We start from the raw sequence: 21,002 nt of genomic DNA on the forward strand, positions 1-21,002 counted from the left end.
GGTTTTTAATTCATGTTGCAACACGTGACCCTAGATTAACTGGGTTTGTAACACATGGAAAGAGTAACTTTATGTTGGATGTTAATTGGGGAGGTTTCAAAATGGACATCATACCAGCTACTCATCCCTGGACATAATAATAAGATATTGCCATGGAAATAGAAACATTTTAAGTTGCACATTGATTGTGGAGGTTTTCAAAAATGACATCTTATCAAGTCTCAAGATCATTTTTACGAACGGAGATCACAAGATTTCTTTGGAATTGCAGGCAAGGGTCATCCGTGGGTGGGCTTGAACCACCAACTCCTAAGTTAATAGCTGAATGCGTGATCAGAATATTTATTTACTTTATTTATTCAATGTTTTCATTTTTTTAAGATGCATATCTTAAACCCATTAGCACTTAGGATTTGAGGATAAACCAACCTTAAAGGGATATTTCTCTTTCAAAGTGATTTATTTTTTATTATTAACGAAAATTAAAAAATGACAGTGATGAGTAACCTCAAAAACTTTGCAGTATTTAAAAAAATTAATTATTTTTTAAATTGAAATCAGAAATTTAACACTTCTTTCACTTTTGATTTCTTTTGCTTTAATTTAGCCCCCTACCAAAACATTTCACATGAAATCATCTTCTTTAATCATAATCCACTTTATGTCTGAAAATTCCCAACATTTGATTACTAGTTTCTCGAGTCCTCGTGCCTCCTGTGCATGTCCATGTCTGGCTGAGCCGTTCTCCACACCTGAAAACCAACCAGAGACACAGCATGATTAAGAGTTCTCAGCTTTCACGTGTGAAAAGATGTTCAAGTAAACCTGCCTTTTGCTCTCTGATGAGCGTGTGAGCAGCTTGGATGTCGGTGCTCATGATGCGGTCTCTGTCCCAGGGACTGGACATGCAAAAATAGTTAGACCTACCCCAATGTATGCATAGATCTTGAAACCAATTAGTGAAAGACAAGATTTTGAGTGGTGGCTGACCTGACCACAGAGCGCAGCAGCTCATAAACCTTCTCCAAGGGGGTGGTGGTCTTCAGGGGGCGCAGGAACTCCAGAGCCTGGCAGGCAGCCAGCAGCTCTATGGCCAGCACTGCATGACAGAGACACACTGGGGTCACTTGGAACCAGGGACACCGGTGTTTTATTAGTGAGCGTTGGTGGTGTGGTCACCTTGTTCCACGTGCTCCACCACTGTGAGGGCCTTGCGAGCGGCCCAGCCACCCATAGACACGTGGTCCTCTGTGGCTCCACTGGTGGACAGGGAGTCGACAGAGGACGGGTGGCACAGAGCCTTGTTCTCAGACACTGGAGGGACGGCAGCTTTAGTGAATGTGGAGCTCAAAATGGTAACGACTGTACTAAGTTTTCAGTGAAGGCATCTTTAATCAAGTGTCACTGTCAGAAAAGACATTTAGCTAATGGCGTTAGAAGCAGTGGCAAGCATTCATCAAATCAGAGGTTACTGTGAAGGGGTTGTGAGAGAGACTGGACCAGTGTTAACGAGCTTTAAAATGCATCAAATTCAATGATGTCTCCATCTAACCCAACCTTCTGCCAAAGCTCAATGGTTGAATCTCTCTTCTACGTCCAGCTCTGCCTCCTTGTCTTGAAACAATGCAACATTGCTGCTCTCACCACTGTTGGGTCCTCATCATCCTCCCTTTGCTTTCAAACACCCATTCCATCCTGGTTGTACACACTTTTTCACCTCTTTTCTTTATCATTCTCCGTCCATAAGGTCAAGTACTCAGTAGTTGTACACACACGCTCGCGCACGCACGCACGCACGCACGCACGCACGCACGCACGCACGCACGCACGCACGCACACACACACACACACACTATTACCTCAACTTTCTTCATCTCGACTCCTTGTAACCTCATTGTTACTCATAGGTCCCTCTCATTCTCACACTTATCATAATAATAATAATAATAATAATAATAATAATAATAATAATAATAATAATCTGAAAATAAACATACATTTACAATTTTAAACAGTAAAAACACCTTGAAATGTACTGTTATTTTTCCACACTATTAAAACATGATGAAGACAGTTAAATAGAAGACAGTTAAACAGAAGGCTGCTACCTAAGGCTGCTGCAGTGCAGTGGGCAATCATGAAGCCAGAGTTCAAGCCTCCTTCTCGGACAAGGAAGGCTGGCAGTTCACTGAGGGAGGGGTTCACAAGCCTCTCTATCCTCCTCTCGCTGATGCTGGCCAGCTCATGCACACCTATGGCCAGGTAGTCCAGCACCTGAAACGGCAGTCATGCAATGACGTGTTGATCAACATTCCAAGAGGAGTGTGGAGTGTCTGATCGCGATATCCACTGTCTGCTGAGCCAACTATGGTGAGCAGTGGCTTTTCTAGCCATATCATCGTGGAGTTGTGAAGCAGGTAAACAAAATACCCTTAAATACACATCAACAACATATCTAAGAATGTAAAAAAAAATGGGGAAGGGTTGTGTTTAGCAACTCTTCCACAAGGGGGCACCCGACACAACTGCCTGGGTCAGGTATGCCTTGAAACACTCCTGCTCCCCAGGAGGCCAACAGAATTATATGTTAGTTACCTTTGCTGGATACTCTCCATGGAAATTCCCACCAGATATTGTCTCCCCGATTTCTGCAAATACCAACTGGAAGTAACATTAAGGATAAATCAAGAGCGAGTTGTTTCCCCAACACATTATATTAAGACATGGAGATCATGTTCCCAAGGGCAAACATACTCCATGTTCTGGAGTATGTTTGCATATTGGATTTGAAGAAAAGGAAAAAAAAGTTTACCTTTGAATCAATATAATCAATTATAGGTGAGGGAAAGGAGATGTAAAATGCAGCACTAAACATTTGTTATTTAAAAAAAAAAGATTAGAATGATAGGAGTGAGGTTGTGCAGCTTGAAGGAGAAAACATTCTTCCTTCCTGTTGTTTTTATTTAAAGACTACTCATTTACGTTCCCCTTCTTACGATATTGGTTTAGATGGAACATTTTCCACCTATTTTGATTGGACATGAGTTTCCACACACCAATTGAAGCATCATTAATTATCCAGATTCATCAAGTAGTTTAAGGAACATTTCAGGTGATTTGTGTGGAATGCAGCCGAATACAGGCTACCCTTGACAGTTTCCGTGTTGCCTGGATGAATCTGCACATCAGTTGAGCCAATTAATGAATCTAATAGAACTGCCCAGATGCATTTTAAAGACAGCAGAGGTGGAGATACTTGCAGGGCACAGAGTTGATGGTGAAGGATACTGGGTTGTCTGTGGCACTGTTGAGCTCAGTGTTGATCACCTTCTGGACAAAGGCAATGGTGTCATTCACCACCCCATGGACCTGCAACAGACACACACACAAACACACACAATAAATAATCTTAATAATAAATAAGCTGTTTTGATTGGGTTGTTTGGGTCGCGGCTTCGTGGGCAGTTCCAGAGAGTTTGCTTGTACAACCCCTCGTGCACTGTACCTGTGGGACGCATCGCAGGGTGTAGGCATCCTGAACTCGACTGCGGGCCTTTTCTGTCGCTGAGGAATTGAGGGTTTGAGTATACAAAAACACATTTACTTTTGATTGATTGTTGGCGTGTGGGTAATAACGGGTGACTTGTTAAAGGCAGGAGGGGTTGTACCTGAGATCTGAGAAGGAAAAAGGTCTGAGTCCAACAGAGAGCGAAGCCTCTGGGCCACCTCCACCTGACCAGGGTGAGGCCTCACTGCATGGACAGCTGCAGCACAACACTTCACTATTAGGCCTTTACACTTATATGATCTACAGACACTTACTGGGTCCTGCAGTAAAAGATGTTAATGTCTTCACGTGATTCAAAAGTAAAAAGAAAAAATAATGTTTTTTAAGAAAACTGCCCCAAAATTTCACAGACTGAACTGAAATGATCTAATCAATGATTAATTAGTTTAAGTGCTGATCAAAAAGCTTGGAGACTCAATATTTCCATATTTAACTATGTCATACTGTCTTTCAGGTAATACAACTAATGAAATGCAGTTAACTTAACAATGCAACTAAGTACAGATCAAGACCTGGATCAAAATACTTTTCAGAAATCGTAAAATGCAACTGGGAATGTTTGTTGGGCTGCTTATTGGGTATATTAGGTATACGCTTCTGGGCGCACCTTTGTGGAAGGCCTTCTTGGTGCCTCTCAGTGCCTCCAAAGTCAAGGCTGCGACAATGTCGGCTTGTCTTGCCACGGCCGCAGCTCTCTCCACAGCCTCGGCACCCAGAGACGAGATCATCTGAGTGCCGTTGATCAGAGCCAGACCCTGAACCAAGCAAGAAACCATTGAACTATTATTTGCAGACAGGGAACAGACCAACTTCAAAACCCAAAACACGCTTAATATTCTTTTACATAAGCAAACTATATTTTTCAGACAATGTTGCTTAAACAACACCTATTGTCAAATGTATAAACCAATAAAACTATGGAGCAATTATACAAAGTAAGTTTTCTGTCCTGTTTGCAAGAGGTTTTCTACTGCAAAAAGCCCTGCAGTCACATTGTATATCTGGCCCCTCTCTCTGCCGCCATCTTTGGCTTTCTCATGTTTGCATCAGCCTAAAAAAATCCTACAAATTATTATAGCAGATTAGCAATAATATAAATGTTACATTTTTGTGGGAAGATAATGCACTGCACCTCCTTAGGTTTCAGCATCAGAGGTTTCAGCCCATGGCCCTCCAACACCTGCAGGAATAAAACCCCACACAGACTAAAGAAGTAGTTAATCAGTGAAATAGTTCCATTTTAGCATAAAGGATGGCTAAGGTGAAGGCCCATTTGTTTTCTTTTTTAAGTGAAACTTTTAGTAAATCAGACATTCTGCATCAATAGTAACTACGAGCACAGTTACATAGCAACCATAAGTCAAAGCAATAGAGTCAATCATTTCAGAACAGGAGGTGGAGTGTGGTCAGTGACAGTGGAGGAGCTCACAGCCTTGGCATCGGCCCAGCCGCTCTGAGGCGACCACATCTTGCCTTCTCCCATCAGCCCCAGCGCCAGGTGGGCCAGCGGGGCCAGGTCTCCACTGGCCCCCACGGTGCCCTGCTCTGGCACCCAGGACAAACACGAGGCTGGAACATACAAATCATTTTCTGCCATCTTTCATTTGATCTTAAATCTGTAAAATGTATACACACACGTATATCTATCTATCTATCTATCTATCTATCTATCTATCTATCTATCTATCTCTTTATATATATGTACATATGTGTATATATGTATATATGTATATGTATCTCTCTCTTTATATATATATGTATATGTATACATGTATATCTATCTATCTATCTATCTATCTATCTATCTATATATATATATATATATATGTATATATATATATATATATATATATATATATATATATATATATATATGTATATATATACATATATATATATATATAAATGAAACACGAATGACTGACAGTCATTAGTGCTGTTCTGATGTCCAGAAAGTGCGACTGACCTAGAGTCACCCCTTATTTATTCCAGCAGTGTATATTTTGATCCTCAGGAAAACCAAATTCCACATACATACATAAAGAAATGGCAAACTGGGTGTCAGTTTTGTGTTATTGTGTTTGGTTTTTTACCGTTGAAGGCCTTGATCAAACCATCGAGGGTCTCAACTGAGATGCCGCTGCAGCCTTTGGCCAGGACATTAATCCTGAGAACCAGCAGCATGCGTGTCCTCTCCACACTCAGAGGCAAGCCCACACCTTATCACACACAGCAGGACACACACACACACACACACACACACACACACGCACACGTGGATGTTTGCGACAGACGTTAGCTTTTTTTCCTTAGTTCAATATTTAACAGGTGACGTTGCCAACTCGCCGCATACCAGCGCAGTGCGAACGGACCAGATTTTCCTGCAGCTGCCTGGAAGATAAGAGGAGCAGAGTGGCAGAGCTGTTAAACATGCACCACCTCATTAGAGTCACTAGTGAGGAAGTGGGTGAAGGCACGGCTGACGAGTGATTGTAGGCAAGGAGGCCAGTGCTGTTAATTTAGTCCTGCTGTTGAACAGTGAAGCACTCTATGTTTTGCCTTTTGCTAAGCAGACTGTGACCTTAAATGAATGCACATTGTTGATCAGCATTGTATGAAATGTGCAAAATCTTTTTTTCTGCACTCAAGATCTTAATGTTCTCACTCAGGAGTGACACACAACATACAAGCGTACACGTCCCGGGGAACAGTTCATTCCTCATTTCTCAATGTAATCATAGTAGCCAAATAGCCGCCTGTTGATTTGGTGTAAAACTCTTCCTCATACACAAAAGACAAATAACAGAAGCTACATACAGTCATAAAGGGGAACATGTTGGCCCTGAATCCATCCAAATTCCCATAAGAGTGAGTTATTTATTGACAGGATACTCACACCAGTTGCTCTTTCGCTATGATCGTGTGTGCAAACTTTCCAAATCCGGTGTTGACCCCGTACACAACTGCATCCGGAAAAAAAACAACACACGGAGGAGGTTGGAGGGTCTAAAATGGCAAATGCAAGGTGCAAAGTGTGAATTGGCTTCAGGTCTTCGTACCTTTTTCCTCTCTAATGAAAGAGTCAATCACGTGCCTGCTCTTCTTGACTCGCTCCTCCGACTCAGGCGTCAGCTGGAGACGGGAGGGAGAAAAAAATCAGTACGTTGACAACATCTTTTGTTTCCCATTTTCTAAAGTAGTTTTCCCACCTTTACTTTGAAGAGACCCTGACCCAATTTGACCAGGTCGGCTGTGGTTAGACTGTTGCCATCCAGGAGATAAAACTGGTGGAGAAAAATGGATTGAAAGCATAGAAATGCCACAAAATTGGAACAAATGATAAGTAAAAAAAAAAGAAAAAAGACCACCTTACCTCTTTGGGCTCTCGGTACGGGGTTTGCCTGTTTGTTGTTGGTTAAGGGTGAATGTGAGTTAATCAGAGAGAGAAAAATCAATGTGTGCTTAACTGTTACATTACTGAGACGAAAATCAATGTATTTAGCAGAAGTTGGGTGGAACTCTGCAAATTGGTTACAAATTGGTTAAATTGGGCGGGGGGGGGGGGGTAATCAGGGGTTTGGACCCCCTGATTAACTCATGAGAACCCCTAAAAGCTTTAAGGCAAACTTTTAAGGGGCTCTGACTTTTTTTTTCTTTTCAAAAAGCTAAAAAATACATGTATTATTGTCACCAATGGTCACTAGAATGTCTTTAAGACAGGGGTGGGCAAACCCGGTCGGCCACCATGGCTTGTAAAATGTGACACAGGGGCCGGAGCTGCAGCAGATGTATGGAGTGTTTTGGTGAAAAATATATCATGTGATGTGTGAAAAACGTGTGCTTTAATGTCAATTGAAAATGAACACGCATTACAACAAAATCTGCGTCTTTGAAGCCCCATAGTATTCAGCTCTTTATTGAAATGATTCTTAAAAGTCTGAAAAAAATGGATGAATTACAGCTATTTTATGACTTACTGACTATAAATATCATTCCCTCAAGTTCAGCGGGCCAGATTAAATATCTTAACGGGCCACATATGGCCCCCGGGCCGTGGTTTGCTCATGCCTGCTTTAAGTGCTTTAATATTCAGTGATTACTCACAACCTTTTTTTTTTGGCAAGCCAGCCGGTCCCGTATATAGTATTGAATAACAATAAGAAGGATGGACCGGTATTTCGCACACTGCTTACAAACCATCAGCAAGCCTTATAGCTTGCTGATTGGATCAGAGATGCCTGGAGTGAATGAAGGAATCGCTACATTTCAACCAGGCAGTTTGTCAGATGAATCTGGTTGAAGATGTAGAACGATAGAAAATGACGGTGATGAAATCCGCTCAAGGATACGTTGCCGTTGACCCGCTGCCCGTTTCTCCTGCAAAGACTTCAGAGAGCAAAAAGAAAATCAGTGACATCTCAGACGTTCCGTGCAATTCGCCGGTGGAACGTACCCATTTGCACAAAGTCGTTGTCGTCCAAGACGTCCTCCAGTTTGTCGTCCGGGTGGAGGACCTCTCCGCCGCGGCACCTCTGCACGCTGAACCTCAGGTTCTCCTCTCCCCCGTCCGCACGTCCCCTGGCTTCATGGTACCTCCGCAGGGCGCTGACCCCCAGCGCGTGGACGGAGGTGGAGGGCCCGCCGCGGGGGACCCTGAGCCACTCGCCCCGCATGCACACAGACAACAGGCTCATCTCCAGCGCAGACATTTGACAAAAGTGCAGCTAAGCACGACTTTTTAAAGATGAGGAGCAGCCCAACCCATACCAGAGCGACTGGTAAAGCTGGTTCAGTGTAGCGTTCAATGACACATTAACACATCTGTGAGGCTTCATGTTGGATGTTTCTGTAGTCAATCTTTAATTTGACGTGTTTGCTCAGACACCACCACCACCACCGGCAGCAGGTGTCTTTGTTAAATTATGAAACTGTGATTATGAGCACATTTCACCCACCAGCCGAGACGGCAAGATTGTATATGACAGTCAAAAACATAGGTACAGGGAGATTGGAGCTTATTTTTTCACAATGACTTTATCACTTCCTGCATTAAGTACTAGATGCCAGAATTCTAAATTGAGGAAAACTGTCATTTTTAAAATGTTTTTTTGCATTGTATTAAAAACAAAAGCCCTTTATATGGCGCCTTGATTCTTATCAAAAATAGGAACGACCGTTTACAAGATGAATCATTCCTGAATATGACAAAATGGTATAAAGTTAGTCTTGTTTATTGTAGTTTGACTTAGCATTAATGAATAACGTTGCCTTCAACTAAAAAGGGCCGTCAGCTCTGCCTCATGGGACTTGGCTTGTGTTGCGGTAAAGACCTGATAACTGTGCGTATTGACACTGGCGACATTTCAAAAGAAAATTGGAAACTGCAATATCATTTGTCAGCGTACTGTAGTACTGTAGCGCTGTACTGTACTGCACAGTACTGTAAATGACAAGGCCAGTTCCAGTTCAGTTCCAGTGCAGGTGTCAGGCACTGTACATCTTGACTGTTACCAACACAGGGTGAACAGATGTTGGGCGTCATTTGGTATTTGGTTTATAACAAAGCATTTATAAAATGTTGAAATGTTGTATTTCATTATTTATTAATGTATTTTTTGCTGTTATTACAATTGTCAAGAGTGTTGCTTGCTCGGATTGAGTTAGGGTTAGATACACTGTATCATGAAGTCAACTGCAGGGGACATCCTCAGTGCTGCATCACTTCCATCTGCAATTTGTTTAAAAAAAAATGTATTTCATTTTTAAATTCTCTCTCTGCATGTCCATGTTTGCTGAGATATTCCTCATTTTTGCACTCTTTTTTGCTTTTAGAAACTGTTCTCCTCCTGTCCAATTCTGCCTCACTTTTGTTCAGATTAAAGTTCTCTTGGTTCATATTAACGTCGGACATGTGACAAAGGTCATATTGTTATGAAGGGCAGGGAGTGAAAGGAACAAAACACAGAATAGAAAGTCAAGCTACAAGATAAAATGGGAAAACAAATAATAAAAAAAGTAAAACAAGAAGGTAGTCAACATCCCATAGTGAGATGTCTCACTATGGGATGCACGCCCCCGCTGCAGCCCTCAGAAGCATTAATCTCATTATGCCAATCCTGATTGGCTGGTGAAGTGTATCCATCCGCATCAGGTAGTCCCACCTACCATAAATGCCACCTGCGGGCGGTATCACGTCATTCAAAATAAGCACCTCTTCTCACTCGCCCAAGCAAGAAGGGTTGTCTGGTGAGACATCTCACTCATATTACTATAAGGAAGATTGCGGTATTCGTAACAGATCCCCCGGAAAGCGAATCTGAGATACTTTCTGCGAGGGGGATATATTGGAATGTGGAAATACGCGTCTTTTAGATCGACAGAGGTGAACCAGTCGCCTCTGCGAACCAGACGCAAGAGAGATGCATGTGTGAGCATCCTGAACTTGTATTTCCTGAGATATTTGTTCAGAGCCCTTAGATCCAGGATAGGCCGATTTCCGGTCCCTCCCCGTTTGGGGACCAGGAAATACCTGGAGTAAAAACCGCTCTGACTTTGTGCGGGAGGTACAACACATATCGCTCCTTTGTTCAACAGTGTAAGACAGTCAAATCCACATCCGGAAGTGTTTTCTCTAACACTGGAAGTTCTTCAAAGACGGGGGTTACAACTGTGTGTATCTCACCTATTGTAACTAACATGATTTACGTGTCGCGGGAAAGGAACCCCCGAGGGCCAAAAGGTATCTCCTTGGGTTTGTTGGATTTGCATTCAGGGACTGTCTCTGCCTTTTGTTTATAACTTTGCTTTGAAATGTTGTGAGTGTCAGTGCGAGAGGTATGAAGGTCTTGGTGATCTATTGTTGCTGTGGAAGATAACCCCTGATGACCAAAAGGTTCCCGAGTGGGAAAAGTAGATCTGATTTGAATCTTTTAAATATGCATTTTAGCAGTGTCTCTGTTCTGGGAGGATATTTAAGGGAAGGAACAAGAATCTGAAGCTCTCTCTTTTTCCTCTCCTTTTCTGGAACCCACTCTCTTTTTTGATTCTCTCTCTCTCTCTCTCTCTCTGTCTCTCTTCTTCTGTTTTCTTCTTCTTTTTCTTTGACTTCTTGATTTGCTTACCATCATTTTTACACAACCGGTCTGTTACATTTTTGCTGCATTTTTACTCTGGACATCGCAATAAACTGGTATGTTATCCATTTCCCTTCAGTACCAACTTGTTGAGACTTTTGTTCTATGTAGAGCATAATCTGACATTAGATGTTGATTAAGTCTTCAGTTATATGGTAGATTTATCTGAGTAATGCTAGTACTCTTTACCTCTGAGTTGAATAGAAAAGATTGAGTATAATATCTCAACCTAGATGTCTGGGCTGTTCTTCTATGTTAAGAAGGTCACTGAATGCTTTGTCTATATCTGCCATCACTGAACTAAGATAGGGATTAATCAGAATCCCAAACACCTTAGTTAAGTTTCACTGGACATTATTCAAACCCTTAACCTCTGAGTTGGTCAGATAAGATTGGGTATCATGTTCAATAACCTCTGAATACTCCGACCCTGACATCAGGCTATTTTTCCATGTTTAATAAACAAACTGAATAGTTTTGTTAATGTATATAAGCCATCCCTGAACTGAAGACTAATGTTAGATCACGAGAATTTAATTATTATTGAGTCTGTATTCTTAATTGTTAATCAAGTCTTTCTCTCAATCAAGATATAAAAGTGGACACAAGACGCGGCATGCGGAAGCTGTAAGACATGTTTAGTCCGTGCTCCTCTCTGCGACTTTTTGAAATCATCTTTATATCGCGTTTTTCTACGTATAGACTAAAAGTGTCTGTAAGTGTCTGTGTGTATATATACCTCCCGAAAACCTTTAAGGAACTGGGAATCCAACATGCCGAAGCCAAGCACCTCCAGCAAAACCAAATCTACCGACAGTCAAGCCACTGGAACTAGAGCTAGTACCATCGGTAGCCATAACCATGCTAATGACTCTCCCACCAAGCCAGAGGGATCTTCGGACCAAACCTACGCTATGTGTAAAGAAATATGCAAAGAGATGTCTGAATCAATCCTTCGCTGCATAAATGAATGATTTGATGCATTTGAAGCCAAGTTTCATGCGCTTGCAGCTTCACAGACTGAACTTCAAACTCGTGTGACCAATCAAGAACAAGCAATGAGCGACCTTGACGTCCGCATGCTAAAATTGGAGGCTAAATGCACTGAGCTAACGAAACACAACGCTCAGCTCCAGACTAAAGTCCTTGACTTGGAAGCTCGCTCCCGGAGACACAATATTAAACTCGTGGGGATACCGGAGGATGAGGAGAAAGGTAGACCTACTGAATTTGTCTCCAAACTAATCCCAAAGTTGCTTGGTGATGAACATTTCCCGCATCCAGTTATGGTGGATCGGGCGCACCGATCCCTCCAGCCGAAGCCGGCTACCAGCACAAGACCGCGTGATGGATATCCATCACTTTCAGCAGAAGGAGTTAATTCTACGCCTTGGCAGACAACAGTCCATGGAATACAACGGAGGCAAAGTCCTTATCTTTCCAGACTATACCAGTGAGGTCATGGCTCAACGGCGAGCCTTCAAAGAAGTGCTACAGGCTCTACGCGACAAGGGATTAAAATACAATTTACGGTACCCGGCCAAGCTTTACGTCTATCCGGGAGAAGATGAAGAGCCCAAGATTTTCGTGGACCCGGAGGAGGCGACTAAGTTCCTGAAGAAGGATAACGTACGGGAAGGAGATTGATCCGCACAGGCAAAACTTTTCTTTTTCTTTCATTATTATCATTATTATTTAACTCACGATTGTGCTAAGGGGATGTTACCATTTGTTCAAAACGGCTATGCTGCTTACATTTTTTGGATCTCCTTGCATTAACGATTTCTTTATACAATTTTGCCATTACAATTGTCCATTTTGAACTGCTGTCATACCCGCACATTTTGAGGTAATGATACTGTCCACATTTTTCTTAAATGCATTTATTTATTTTTCTACGCGATGTCATTTGTTATTTTTGTTGACATTAGAATATTGCAGAGAGGGGGCTAATGGTTTAGTCATTTGCCCAGTAGGTCCCGTTGTGATAATCACGCCTGCCATGCGCCAGGTTTGGGAAGGCGCAAGGCGCGTGGGGGGAGGGTGGTGGGTGTGTGTAGTTGTAGCATATTTTTCTTTTCTTTTCTTTTCTTTTCTTTTCTTTTCTTTTCTTTTCTTTTCTTTTCTCCTTGCACGGTCAGTGCTTTATTTTGAAATACTTGGTTATACGGGAAGCATGATATGGATGGGACAATATTTCTTAAGAAAGTTTATGGTTGATGAATAGAGTGGTGAATTTTGTAAGTTTTAATGTGAATGGGCTTAATGGACCAATAAAACGGAAGAGAGTTTTGATGTATTTGAAAAAACTCAAAATAGACATTGCTTTCGTACAGGAAACCCATTTAACACCCCTGGAACATAGAAAATTGAAGAGAGATTGGATAGGGCACGTAATATCATCATCTTTTCACTCTAAAGCCAGGGGAGTGGCCGACCTAATAAATAAGAACACCCCTGTAACAATTGGAGAAACCATTGTTGATACATTAGGTAGATATGTTGTGGTGAATTGTCAGATTTATTCAGAACCCTGGACCCTCTTGAATTTTTATGCACCTAATTATGATGATGAGTCATTTATTCAAAATATATTCTTGAAGGTCTCAGGTGGACATAAAAACATTCTAATAGGGGGAGACTTCAATTTCTGCCTGGACCCTCTTCTAGATAAGTCAGCTCTATCAGTAACCAAATCTAAAGCAGCTAAAACCACCATTAACTTCATGAAGGAATTAAACTTAACTGATATGTGGAGGCAGATGCATCCTCAAGCCCGAGACGACTCCTTCTACTCTGGTCGGCATAACTCTTTCACTCGGATTGATCTTTTCTTGTTATCGACACACCTGATTCACAGAGCAATAGAATCTAAATATTTACCTAGAATATTGTCAGATCATTCTCCTTTGACACTGTCAATTTATATGCCTGAAAAAACTTCTAATGTCTATAGGTGGCGTCTCAACCCTACCCTCCTTCAAAAACCAGATTTTTGCAAATTCATAAGGGGACAGATTGAGTTATTTTGTGATACAAACTGTCCTTCTTCCCCCAACAGTTTCATATTATGGGACACACTTAAAGCATTTCTAAGGGGACAAATAATTTCCTATACCAAAGGTATCAAAAAGAAATACATGGCAGAAATAGAAGAACTGGAAGCAGACATCTTAAAATTGGAAAAAGAGTTTCAACAATCAAAATCTAAAGATATACATCAGTTATTGGTAAATAAAAAGCTTACATATAATACACTGCATACTTATAGAATTGAAAAAAATATCATGAGAAGCAAACAAAGATACTACGAACTGGGAGAAAAGGCACACAAAATTCTATCTTGGCAACTAAAAAAAGAGGAAAGCTCTAGGACAATTAATTCGATTCAGACTAAAACAGGTTTGCTATCATATAACCCTAAAGAAATTAATGATACATTTAAACAGTACTATACGCAGTTATACACATCAGAACCTCCAGAAGATATGAATAGTGTTGATGAATTTTTGTCCATGATTGAACTGCCCAAGCTCAGCAAGGAAGATCAAGATAGCCTTGATCGTCCTTTTATACAAACAGAAATTGAAAAAGCTCTTAGCTCATTACAAGCAAACAAATCACCAGGAGAAGATGGGTTCCCTCCAGAATTCTACAGGGAATTTAAGGATTTACTTCTCCGACTTCTTATTGATGTCATCAACAGCCTCAGAAACAGGAACACTTCCTGATTCTTTCTCTACAGCGATAATTACTGTCATTCATAAAAAAAAAATAAAGATCCATTGAATTGCTCCTCTTACCGGCCAATCTCATTGTTAAACACAGATTATAAATTGATTTCCAAAGCCTTGGCTAACAGGCTTAGTCAATACCTGCCTCAACTAATAAACCCGGACCAAAGTGGTTTTTATCTCAAAACGTTCCTCAGCTAATAATCTATGCAGCCTATTTAATATTATTAATTTAACAAAATCTGAAACAGAACCCAGTATAGCTGTGGCTTTAGATGCTGAGAAAGCCTTTGATAGGTTAGAATGGGCATATTTATTTAAAGTGCTTGCCAAATTTGAGTTTGGCCCACTATTTATTAAATGGATCCAAACTCTGTACCATAAACCCCAAGGTAAAATTAGCACCAATGGACAAATTTCGCCTGCATTCCCTCTAGGCAGATCAAGTAGACAGGGATGTCCTTTATCCCCAGCACTTTTTGTTTTAGCAATTGAACCCTTAGCTCAAACAATTAGAAATGATCTTGATATAAAAGGTTTCCAGGTTGGTCAGATAACTCATAAAATTAATCTTTTGGCAGATGACATCATTTTGTACTTAAAAGATCCTGGTAACTCTCTCTCCAAACTGCAAACTGTTTTGAATATGTATGGTAATATTTCTGGTTACAAAGTAAATTTGGAAAAAAGTGAAATTATTCCTTTAACGAATTTTGACCACTCTGAACTTCAGCAAACAAGTCTATTTAAATGGCCTACAGATGGTATAAAATATCTTGGTATATTTGTAGACAGCAATCTCAAAAACCTGTATAAACTGAATTATCTCCCACTGCTCAGTAAGATTGAAGAAGATTTGCGTAGATGGACGTTCTTGCCTCTCACCTTGATTGGCAGAATTAATTGTGTTAAGATGAATGTACAACCAAGGTTACAATATTTGTTTCAATCTCTACCTATTCCATTACCACAATCCTTTTTTTGAACCCTCAATGGATATGTCAGACAATTCTTATGGAACCATAAAACACCCCGGGTATCGATTGAGAAACTAACGTGGGACCATCATTCAGGGGGACTTCGATTGCCCAGTTTTAAGAAATACTACTTGGCAGCTCAAATGAGATTCATCTCATCTTTCTTCGAGGGCAGTGAGGCCCCCAACTGGATACAAATTGGTCTGCACCCCTTGAAAGAAAAAACTCCCAGTGACTTCATTTATAAACATAACTCTGCAACTATAAACTAACCCTATATTTAGACATTTAATTCAAATTTGGCACGAGGTCCACAAAAGCCTTGGACTGAAGATGAAATTGTCCCCTAAAACTCCTTTAAAACAGATTTATCTTATACCCATGACTCTTAACAATAAGATCCTAGACCAATGGCATCATAAAGGAATACAACATTTGGAGGACTGTTTCGATACTGGACTTTTCATGACATTTGAACATATGAAGGGGAAATATAACTTGTCCAAGCAAACTTTTTTCTGTTATCTCCAATTAAGATCCTTCCTGAGATCTAATTTAGGTTCGGAAATGACTCAGCCTGTTATGAATAATGTGGAAAAGCTTCTTCATGGGAGGAACACACAAAGATTCATTTCTAAGATGTACCACCTGCTGTTGAATGAGAGCCCAAAGTCAGGCTTACATAAGTCCAAGATGAAATGGGAGTCAGATCTGAACCTTACAATTAACGAACAACTCTGGGAAGATCTTTGCCAAAATAGTTTGTTAAATATCATCAATGCCCGATACAGATTAATTAACTATAACATTTTACATCAATTATACCTCACCCCAGAAAAATTACATTCATTTAAATCTGATGTGTCAGATAGGTGCTTTAGATGTGACATTGAAGTGGGTTGCTTTTTACATTGTACTTGGTTGTGTATTAAAGTGAAACCTTTCTGGCATGATGTCTGCTCTACTTTAACCAAAATCACTGGAGTTGAAGTTCCAGTCAATCCTGAACTGTGCCTATTGGGAAACTTGGCAAATATTTGTGGCTCACTAGACAAAACGCAGCTCAAATCTATGGGAATTTCTCTAAGTGTAGCAAAGAAATGCATCATGATGACTTGGAAATCTGACTCCCCCCTTTTCATTGATAGATGGTTGCTTGAAATGAATAGTTGCATACCCCTGGAAAAAATCACATACTGCCTCAGAAATCAGTACAACACTTTTTTTTTGAAAATATGGCAACCGTATCTGCACTATAATCATTTATCTGTTATACCAAGTGTCTAAATTGGTAATAATGTCATACACTGACCTGTTTGTATTTTATTTTATTTTATTTTATGTCATTTATTTTATTATTTTATGTCATTTATTTTCTTTTTTTGGGGGGTGTGGAGTGACAGGTTTCTTGATTAGTTTGTGCCTATATACTGCTGGTATATTGACTCTTTTGTTTCTTTGTGTGATAAATGTAAAAACTGAAAATAAAATATTCCAAAAAAAAAAAAAGATATAAAAGTAAAGTTATTATTATCAAATGGAGTCAGATTAAATTAATTATTATGTACTTTACTTTGAAATCCTCATCTTAACACTGGAACGACGGAATACGTATTGGGGAGATATTACTATTTGTGTCTAGATATTTCCTCCCCTACAACAGCGAGAGGATTTCCTCCTGTAAAACGCGAGCTGGGAATGAATTATGCCGACAAATCTCGGGGGAACAGCCGCAAACTGGAGCCTGTATCCCTTTGAGATCGTTCTGAGCACCCAGGGCGATGCTGGAAGGGCTCTCCACTCCTCTCTGCGGAGGGACAGAGACACACCGTCCAGCATCTCTGCCATCACGGGTGAAGCCAACCGTGATGCGGTTGCGACCCCGCCCGGCGGAGCTAAAGCAGGACGCTTGAGCGGCACCGACCGTCAAGCGACGGTGCTCCCTCGTAGCGAAACTGCCGCTGCTCGTACGGGCGGTGCCAACTGCTTCGCAGCCGCAGCGCACCGTGGCAGGGCCGCGCTTGTGGACACTGTGAGGGGGCAACGGCCGAACCCTCTGGAACTGGGCGTCCACCTCCCCCGGCCGGCTTCAGCGGAGGGGAGAACGGGGTGTGGGCGACACCTCGAAGCGCTTCCGACAGCCAAACTGGTGGAGCTGAGGAATGGGGAACTTTCAGTTGCGAATGCCACTCACCTGTGGGAGAAGGGCGGTTACTGCCCTGCCTTCTTCTTCTTCCTGGCCTGCGGGTGGGCAGCTTGTGCAGGCTGAGCCGGCGAAGCTGCGACCGGGGCCGGAGAACGCCGAGGCCAGATGGGCCGGGCTACCTGACCGTGCAGGGAAGCCAGGCTGGGCTGGAGTTTCGGCGGTCTGGGCAACCTGAATTGCGTGGGTCTGGAAGCCGCGGCGGCGGCGCCTCCTCGGCACACAGCAGGTTGAGGAGATGGGGTCGAGGGCCTGCGAGGAAGGCAGAGCTGGAGAGCCTCATCTTCTTTCTTCTTAGCCTCGCAGCGCTTCTGCATCGAAGCCAGTGCGGAGCCGAAGAGCCCTTCAGGGACGATCGGAGCGTCCAGAATCTCATCCCTCTCTCTGTCCGACAGGTTAGCGAGGCTCAGCCAGCGAGCTCGCTCCTGCAGGACCAGAGTCCCCATTGCTCTACCCGTGGCCTGGACCGCACAGCGCTGGACACGGAGACACAGGTCTGAGATGACTGGTATCTCCTCCCAGGCAGCTGGGTCCTGAGTTCGCCCAAAATCCTCGCACAACTCCGCTTGGTACGCGGTGAGAAGTGAGATGACTTGAGCGCTCTGGCCGAGAGCGCCGCTGCCTTGTACGCCTTTTCAGTCAAGGCTGACTGAAAATGGTCGGACTGCGACGGCAGGCTGGGGCTCCTGGAAAGCACTGTCGGTCTGGGCTGCAGATGCGCCGCGACGAGTGGTTCCACAGGAGACATTTGGAGCAGCCCCAGGCTTTCCATCAACTCGCAGTCGAGGGAAGAGGCTCCGGGGACCGGGCTCCTGCTGCTGAGAGGACCGTCTCTCCACGAGCTCGCTACCTCGTCCAGCAGCTCCGGGAAGACGGGGAGAAGTTGCTTCGCAGCACCACGGGCCAGGGGCAATTTCTTCCCTTCGTAGCGAGACCTGGCGGTCTCAGCTACGACGACTGGCCATGGGATGCCCGGCCAGACAGCTGAGCGTTTGCACACGTCGAGCATGTCGGAGCTGGGAGAAGGGGAAGCTGGCGTGCTCCCCTCATCTTCATCCCGCGAGGCTGCAGCGACTCTGGGCTGTGCAGCCCGAGCCGGAGTTACGAAAATGTCGTCCTCTTCCTCATCCTCTGATATGAGGAGGTCCGAGGCGTCATATTCGTCCTCCCCCAAGTCCAGTTCCAGGACGTCTTCCACTGGCAGGTTGGCGGTGGCTAGGTCCTGCTGGGAGCCCCAGCTGGCGCTAGCCAGCATGGCCGACAGAGGGGAGAAAGGGATCGTGATCTGACAGGCTAGCCTGGCGAGCTAGCCGTCTGCGGAGGCTCTTGAGGGTGAACACCGCGCAATGCCGACATGAGCCGGGAACGTCGATCGCCAAACGGGCGTGTTCCAGTCCAAGGCAGCTCGAGCAGACCTGGTGTGGATCCCTGCTCGAGATCTTGTTCCCGCAGCGACAGAGGCGGGCTCCCGAGTCTCCGTCTCCTCTGGTGTGAGGGTGGCTCTCCATTCCTGACGAGCAGGTGTGCCGGTAGGAAGGAGAGGCAATTAGCGGGTGTGCTAACTGAGCTCGAGCACGAACACTGTGGTGAGGAGTCGGCCCGTGTGTCGACCAAACCGTGGAGGGTTAGGGAAGACGCTGGTTCGATCTGGTAAGACCGAAAAACTCAAAATAAAAAATGTCCCGAACTAACTAGTGCCCGGCGACGGAATCCAGTCGGGTCCGCCTATGGACAGTTAAGCTAGCTAGCCTGAGACAGAGATAAGCTTCGAGTGAGAAGAGGTGCTTGAATGACGTGATACCACCCGCAGGTGGCATTTATGGTAGGTGGGACTACCTGATGCGGACGGATACACTTCACCAGCCAATCAGGATTGACATAATGAGATTAATGCTTCTGAGGGCTGCAGCGGGGGCGTGCATCCCATAGTGAGACATCGAACGAGTATTACGAAAGAGAACAGACTGTGTCGAAAAAAAATATTTAACAGAAATAAATGACAGGTAAAGAAGGTCAAAGAAAATGAAACTCAAGGAGTACTAGAGTCAGGAGAACATAAAAATGCACGTCTCCTAGATTTAAAAATAAAAAAAGAGCAATGAGGTCCCAACTCCAGGGAAAAATGAACGGGAAGCAGGTGCAAGAAAACGGAAGGAAGGGAAACTCAAAACAGAGCCAAGAAAACCAAAGGGAGTGAAAACAAATGCAGCGGTGATGCTGCACGTGCCGACAATCCTCATCGTGAAGGGAAACTAGAGAGTAATGAAGGCAGGTGAGGTGTATTCCATCCACCAACGCTGGGGAAGAATGATAAAAAGATGGAAGCTCCACTTTCCTGCTCCTCGAAATGCTCTTCGATACGAGAGTTACCTTCCTTAATCTGCCTTCCATTCTTGACCTTTTCCTAAATCTAGCCACTGTATTGTCTTGGGGTCACAGGAAGTGCTAAGGATGTGAAACCATTCATTTGTCACAGGGCGTTGTTCAGCTCCACTCAATCTCTGGGCCTCATTGTGTTTGCCGCTCGATAACTTAAATACCTCAACGTACATGTAATGTCAATGTGAAATGTCATACATCCGCTTGGTAGCTCCACCTCAGGCTCACGCCCACTGGACCCATTTCCTTCTATAGAACAGCTGCCCCCGCCCTTTTCCCCGGGAAGCTCCCGTTGACGGTTCCCCGAGCCGCAGCCCACCCGGCGAACAAACACCGTCTGCCTGCTGGCCTGCACACCTAATAACCAAGAGAGACAAATCCCCTTTTAACAGGCCGGGCTCCGCACTGGTCTGAACTGTCTGAGGCGCTACGCCTGACAAAGATACAACCGAGACAACTCCCTTTCCTTTTCCGCCTTTTCTGCAGTTAAACAATTTACAATTTTGTCTGTTCTCCCGGGTTAGATCACTTTACGTTCTTTCTAAAGAATGTCTGCTGAGATTCACCAACTTCTGTGTTTGCTGTGCACATTGTGGGCTAAGCCAATAACTGTACTCAGAAAAAAAAGAAAGAAAAAAGAAAGAAAAAAACGCAAATAAAGAAAAAAGAAAAAGAAATCTGTTCTCTGTAATTATACTGGTGGAGGCACTTGAGCTAATGCCATCCATCCATCCTAATCGCTGCTTATCTTCTGTTGTTACGGATTTTGAAACACGAGTCCACTCTCCAACATACACCCCGTGGCAACACAACACTGGATGTCGAACAGTCAAACTAATAGTCAAACTGAGTCGCTGCAGATCCAACAGTTGTGTAACGTGGGGGATAAAACTCTTTATTCCAAATAATGATATAATAATAATAATAATGGTGTATACTGGCAGTACAATAAAAGTTATTTGGTTTCCCTGCCCTTAGGACGGTTCTTATATATGTATATATCTTGTA

General features: G+C 43.2%; 1 protein-coding gene across 1 annotated transcript; it reads right to left on the reverse strand.

The window, feature by feature from the left end:
• Positions 1-242: 242 nt before the first annotated feature.
• LOC142877123 (histidine ammonia-lyase-like) lies at positions 243-8,292 on the reverse strand. The gene is made up of 19 exons (XM_076011506.1): positions 8,022-8,292; positions 7,918-7,954; positions 6,942-6,969; positions 6,778-6,852; positions 6,628-6,700; positions 6,465-6,531; positions 5,922-5,959; positions 5,662-5,787; positions 4,998-5,137; positions 4,701-4,748; positions 4,176-4,323; positions 3,669-3,764; positions 3,506-3,564; positions 3,289-3,369; positions 2,596-2,661; positions 2,109-2,274; positions 1,180-1,314; positions 991-1,099; positions 243-899 (listed from the first exon to the last, which is right to left on the reverse strand). The coding sequence occupies exons 1-19, from the start codon at positions 8,275-8,277 to the stop codon at positions 791-793; spliced, it is 1,857 nt and encodes a 618-aa protein (XP_075867621.1). The 5' UTR covers positions 8,278-8,292; the 3' UTR covers positions 243-790.
• Positions 8,293-21,002: the final 12,710 nt, after the last annotated feature.

The sequence above is a fragment of the Nelusetta ayraudi genome, unplaced genomic scaffold (genome assembly GCF_046127955.1).
Source record: "Nelusetta ayraudi isolate G7.1 ecotype Tasmania unplaced genomic scaffold, CSIRO-AGI_Nayr_v1 ptg000135l, whole genome shotgun sequence".
NCBI classification, from domain to species: Eukaryota; Metazoa; Chordata; class Actinopteri; order Tetraodontiformes; family Monacanthidae; genus Nelusetta; species Nelusetta ayraudi.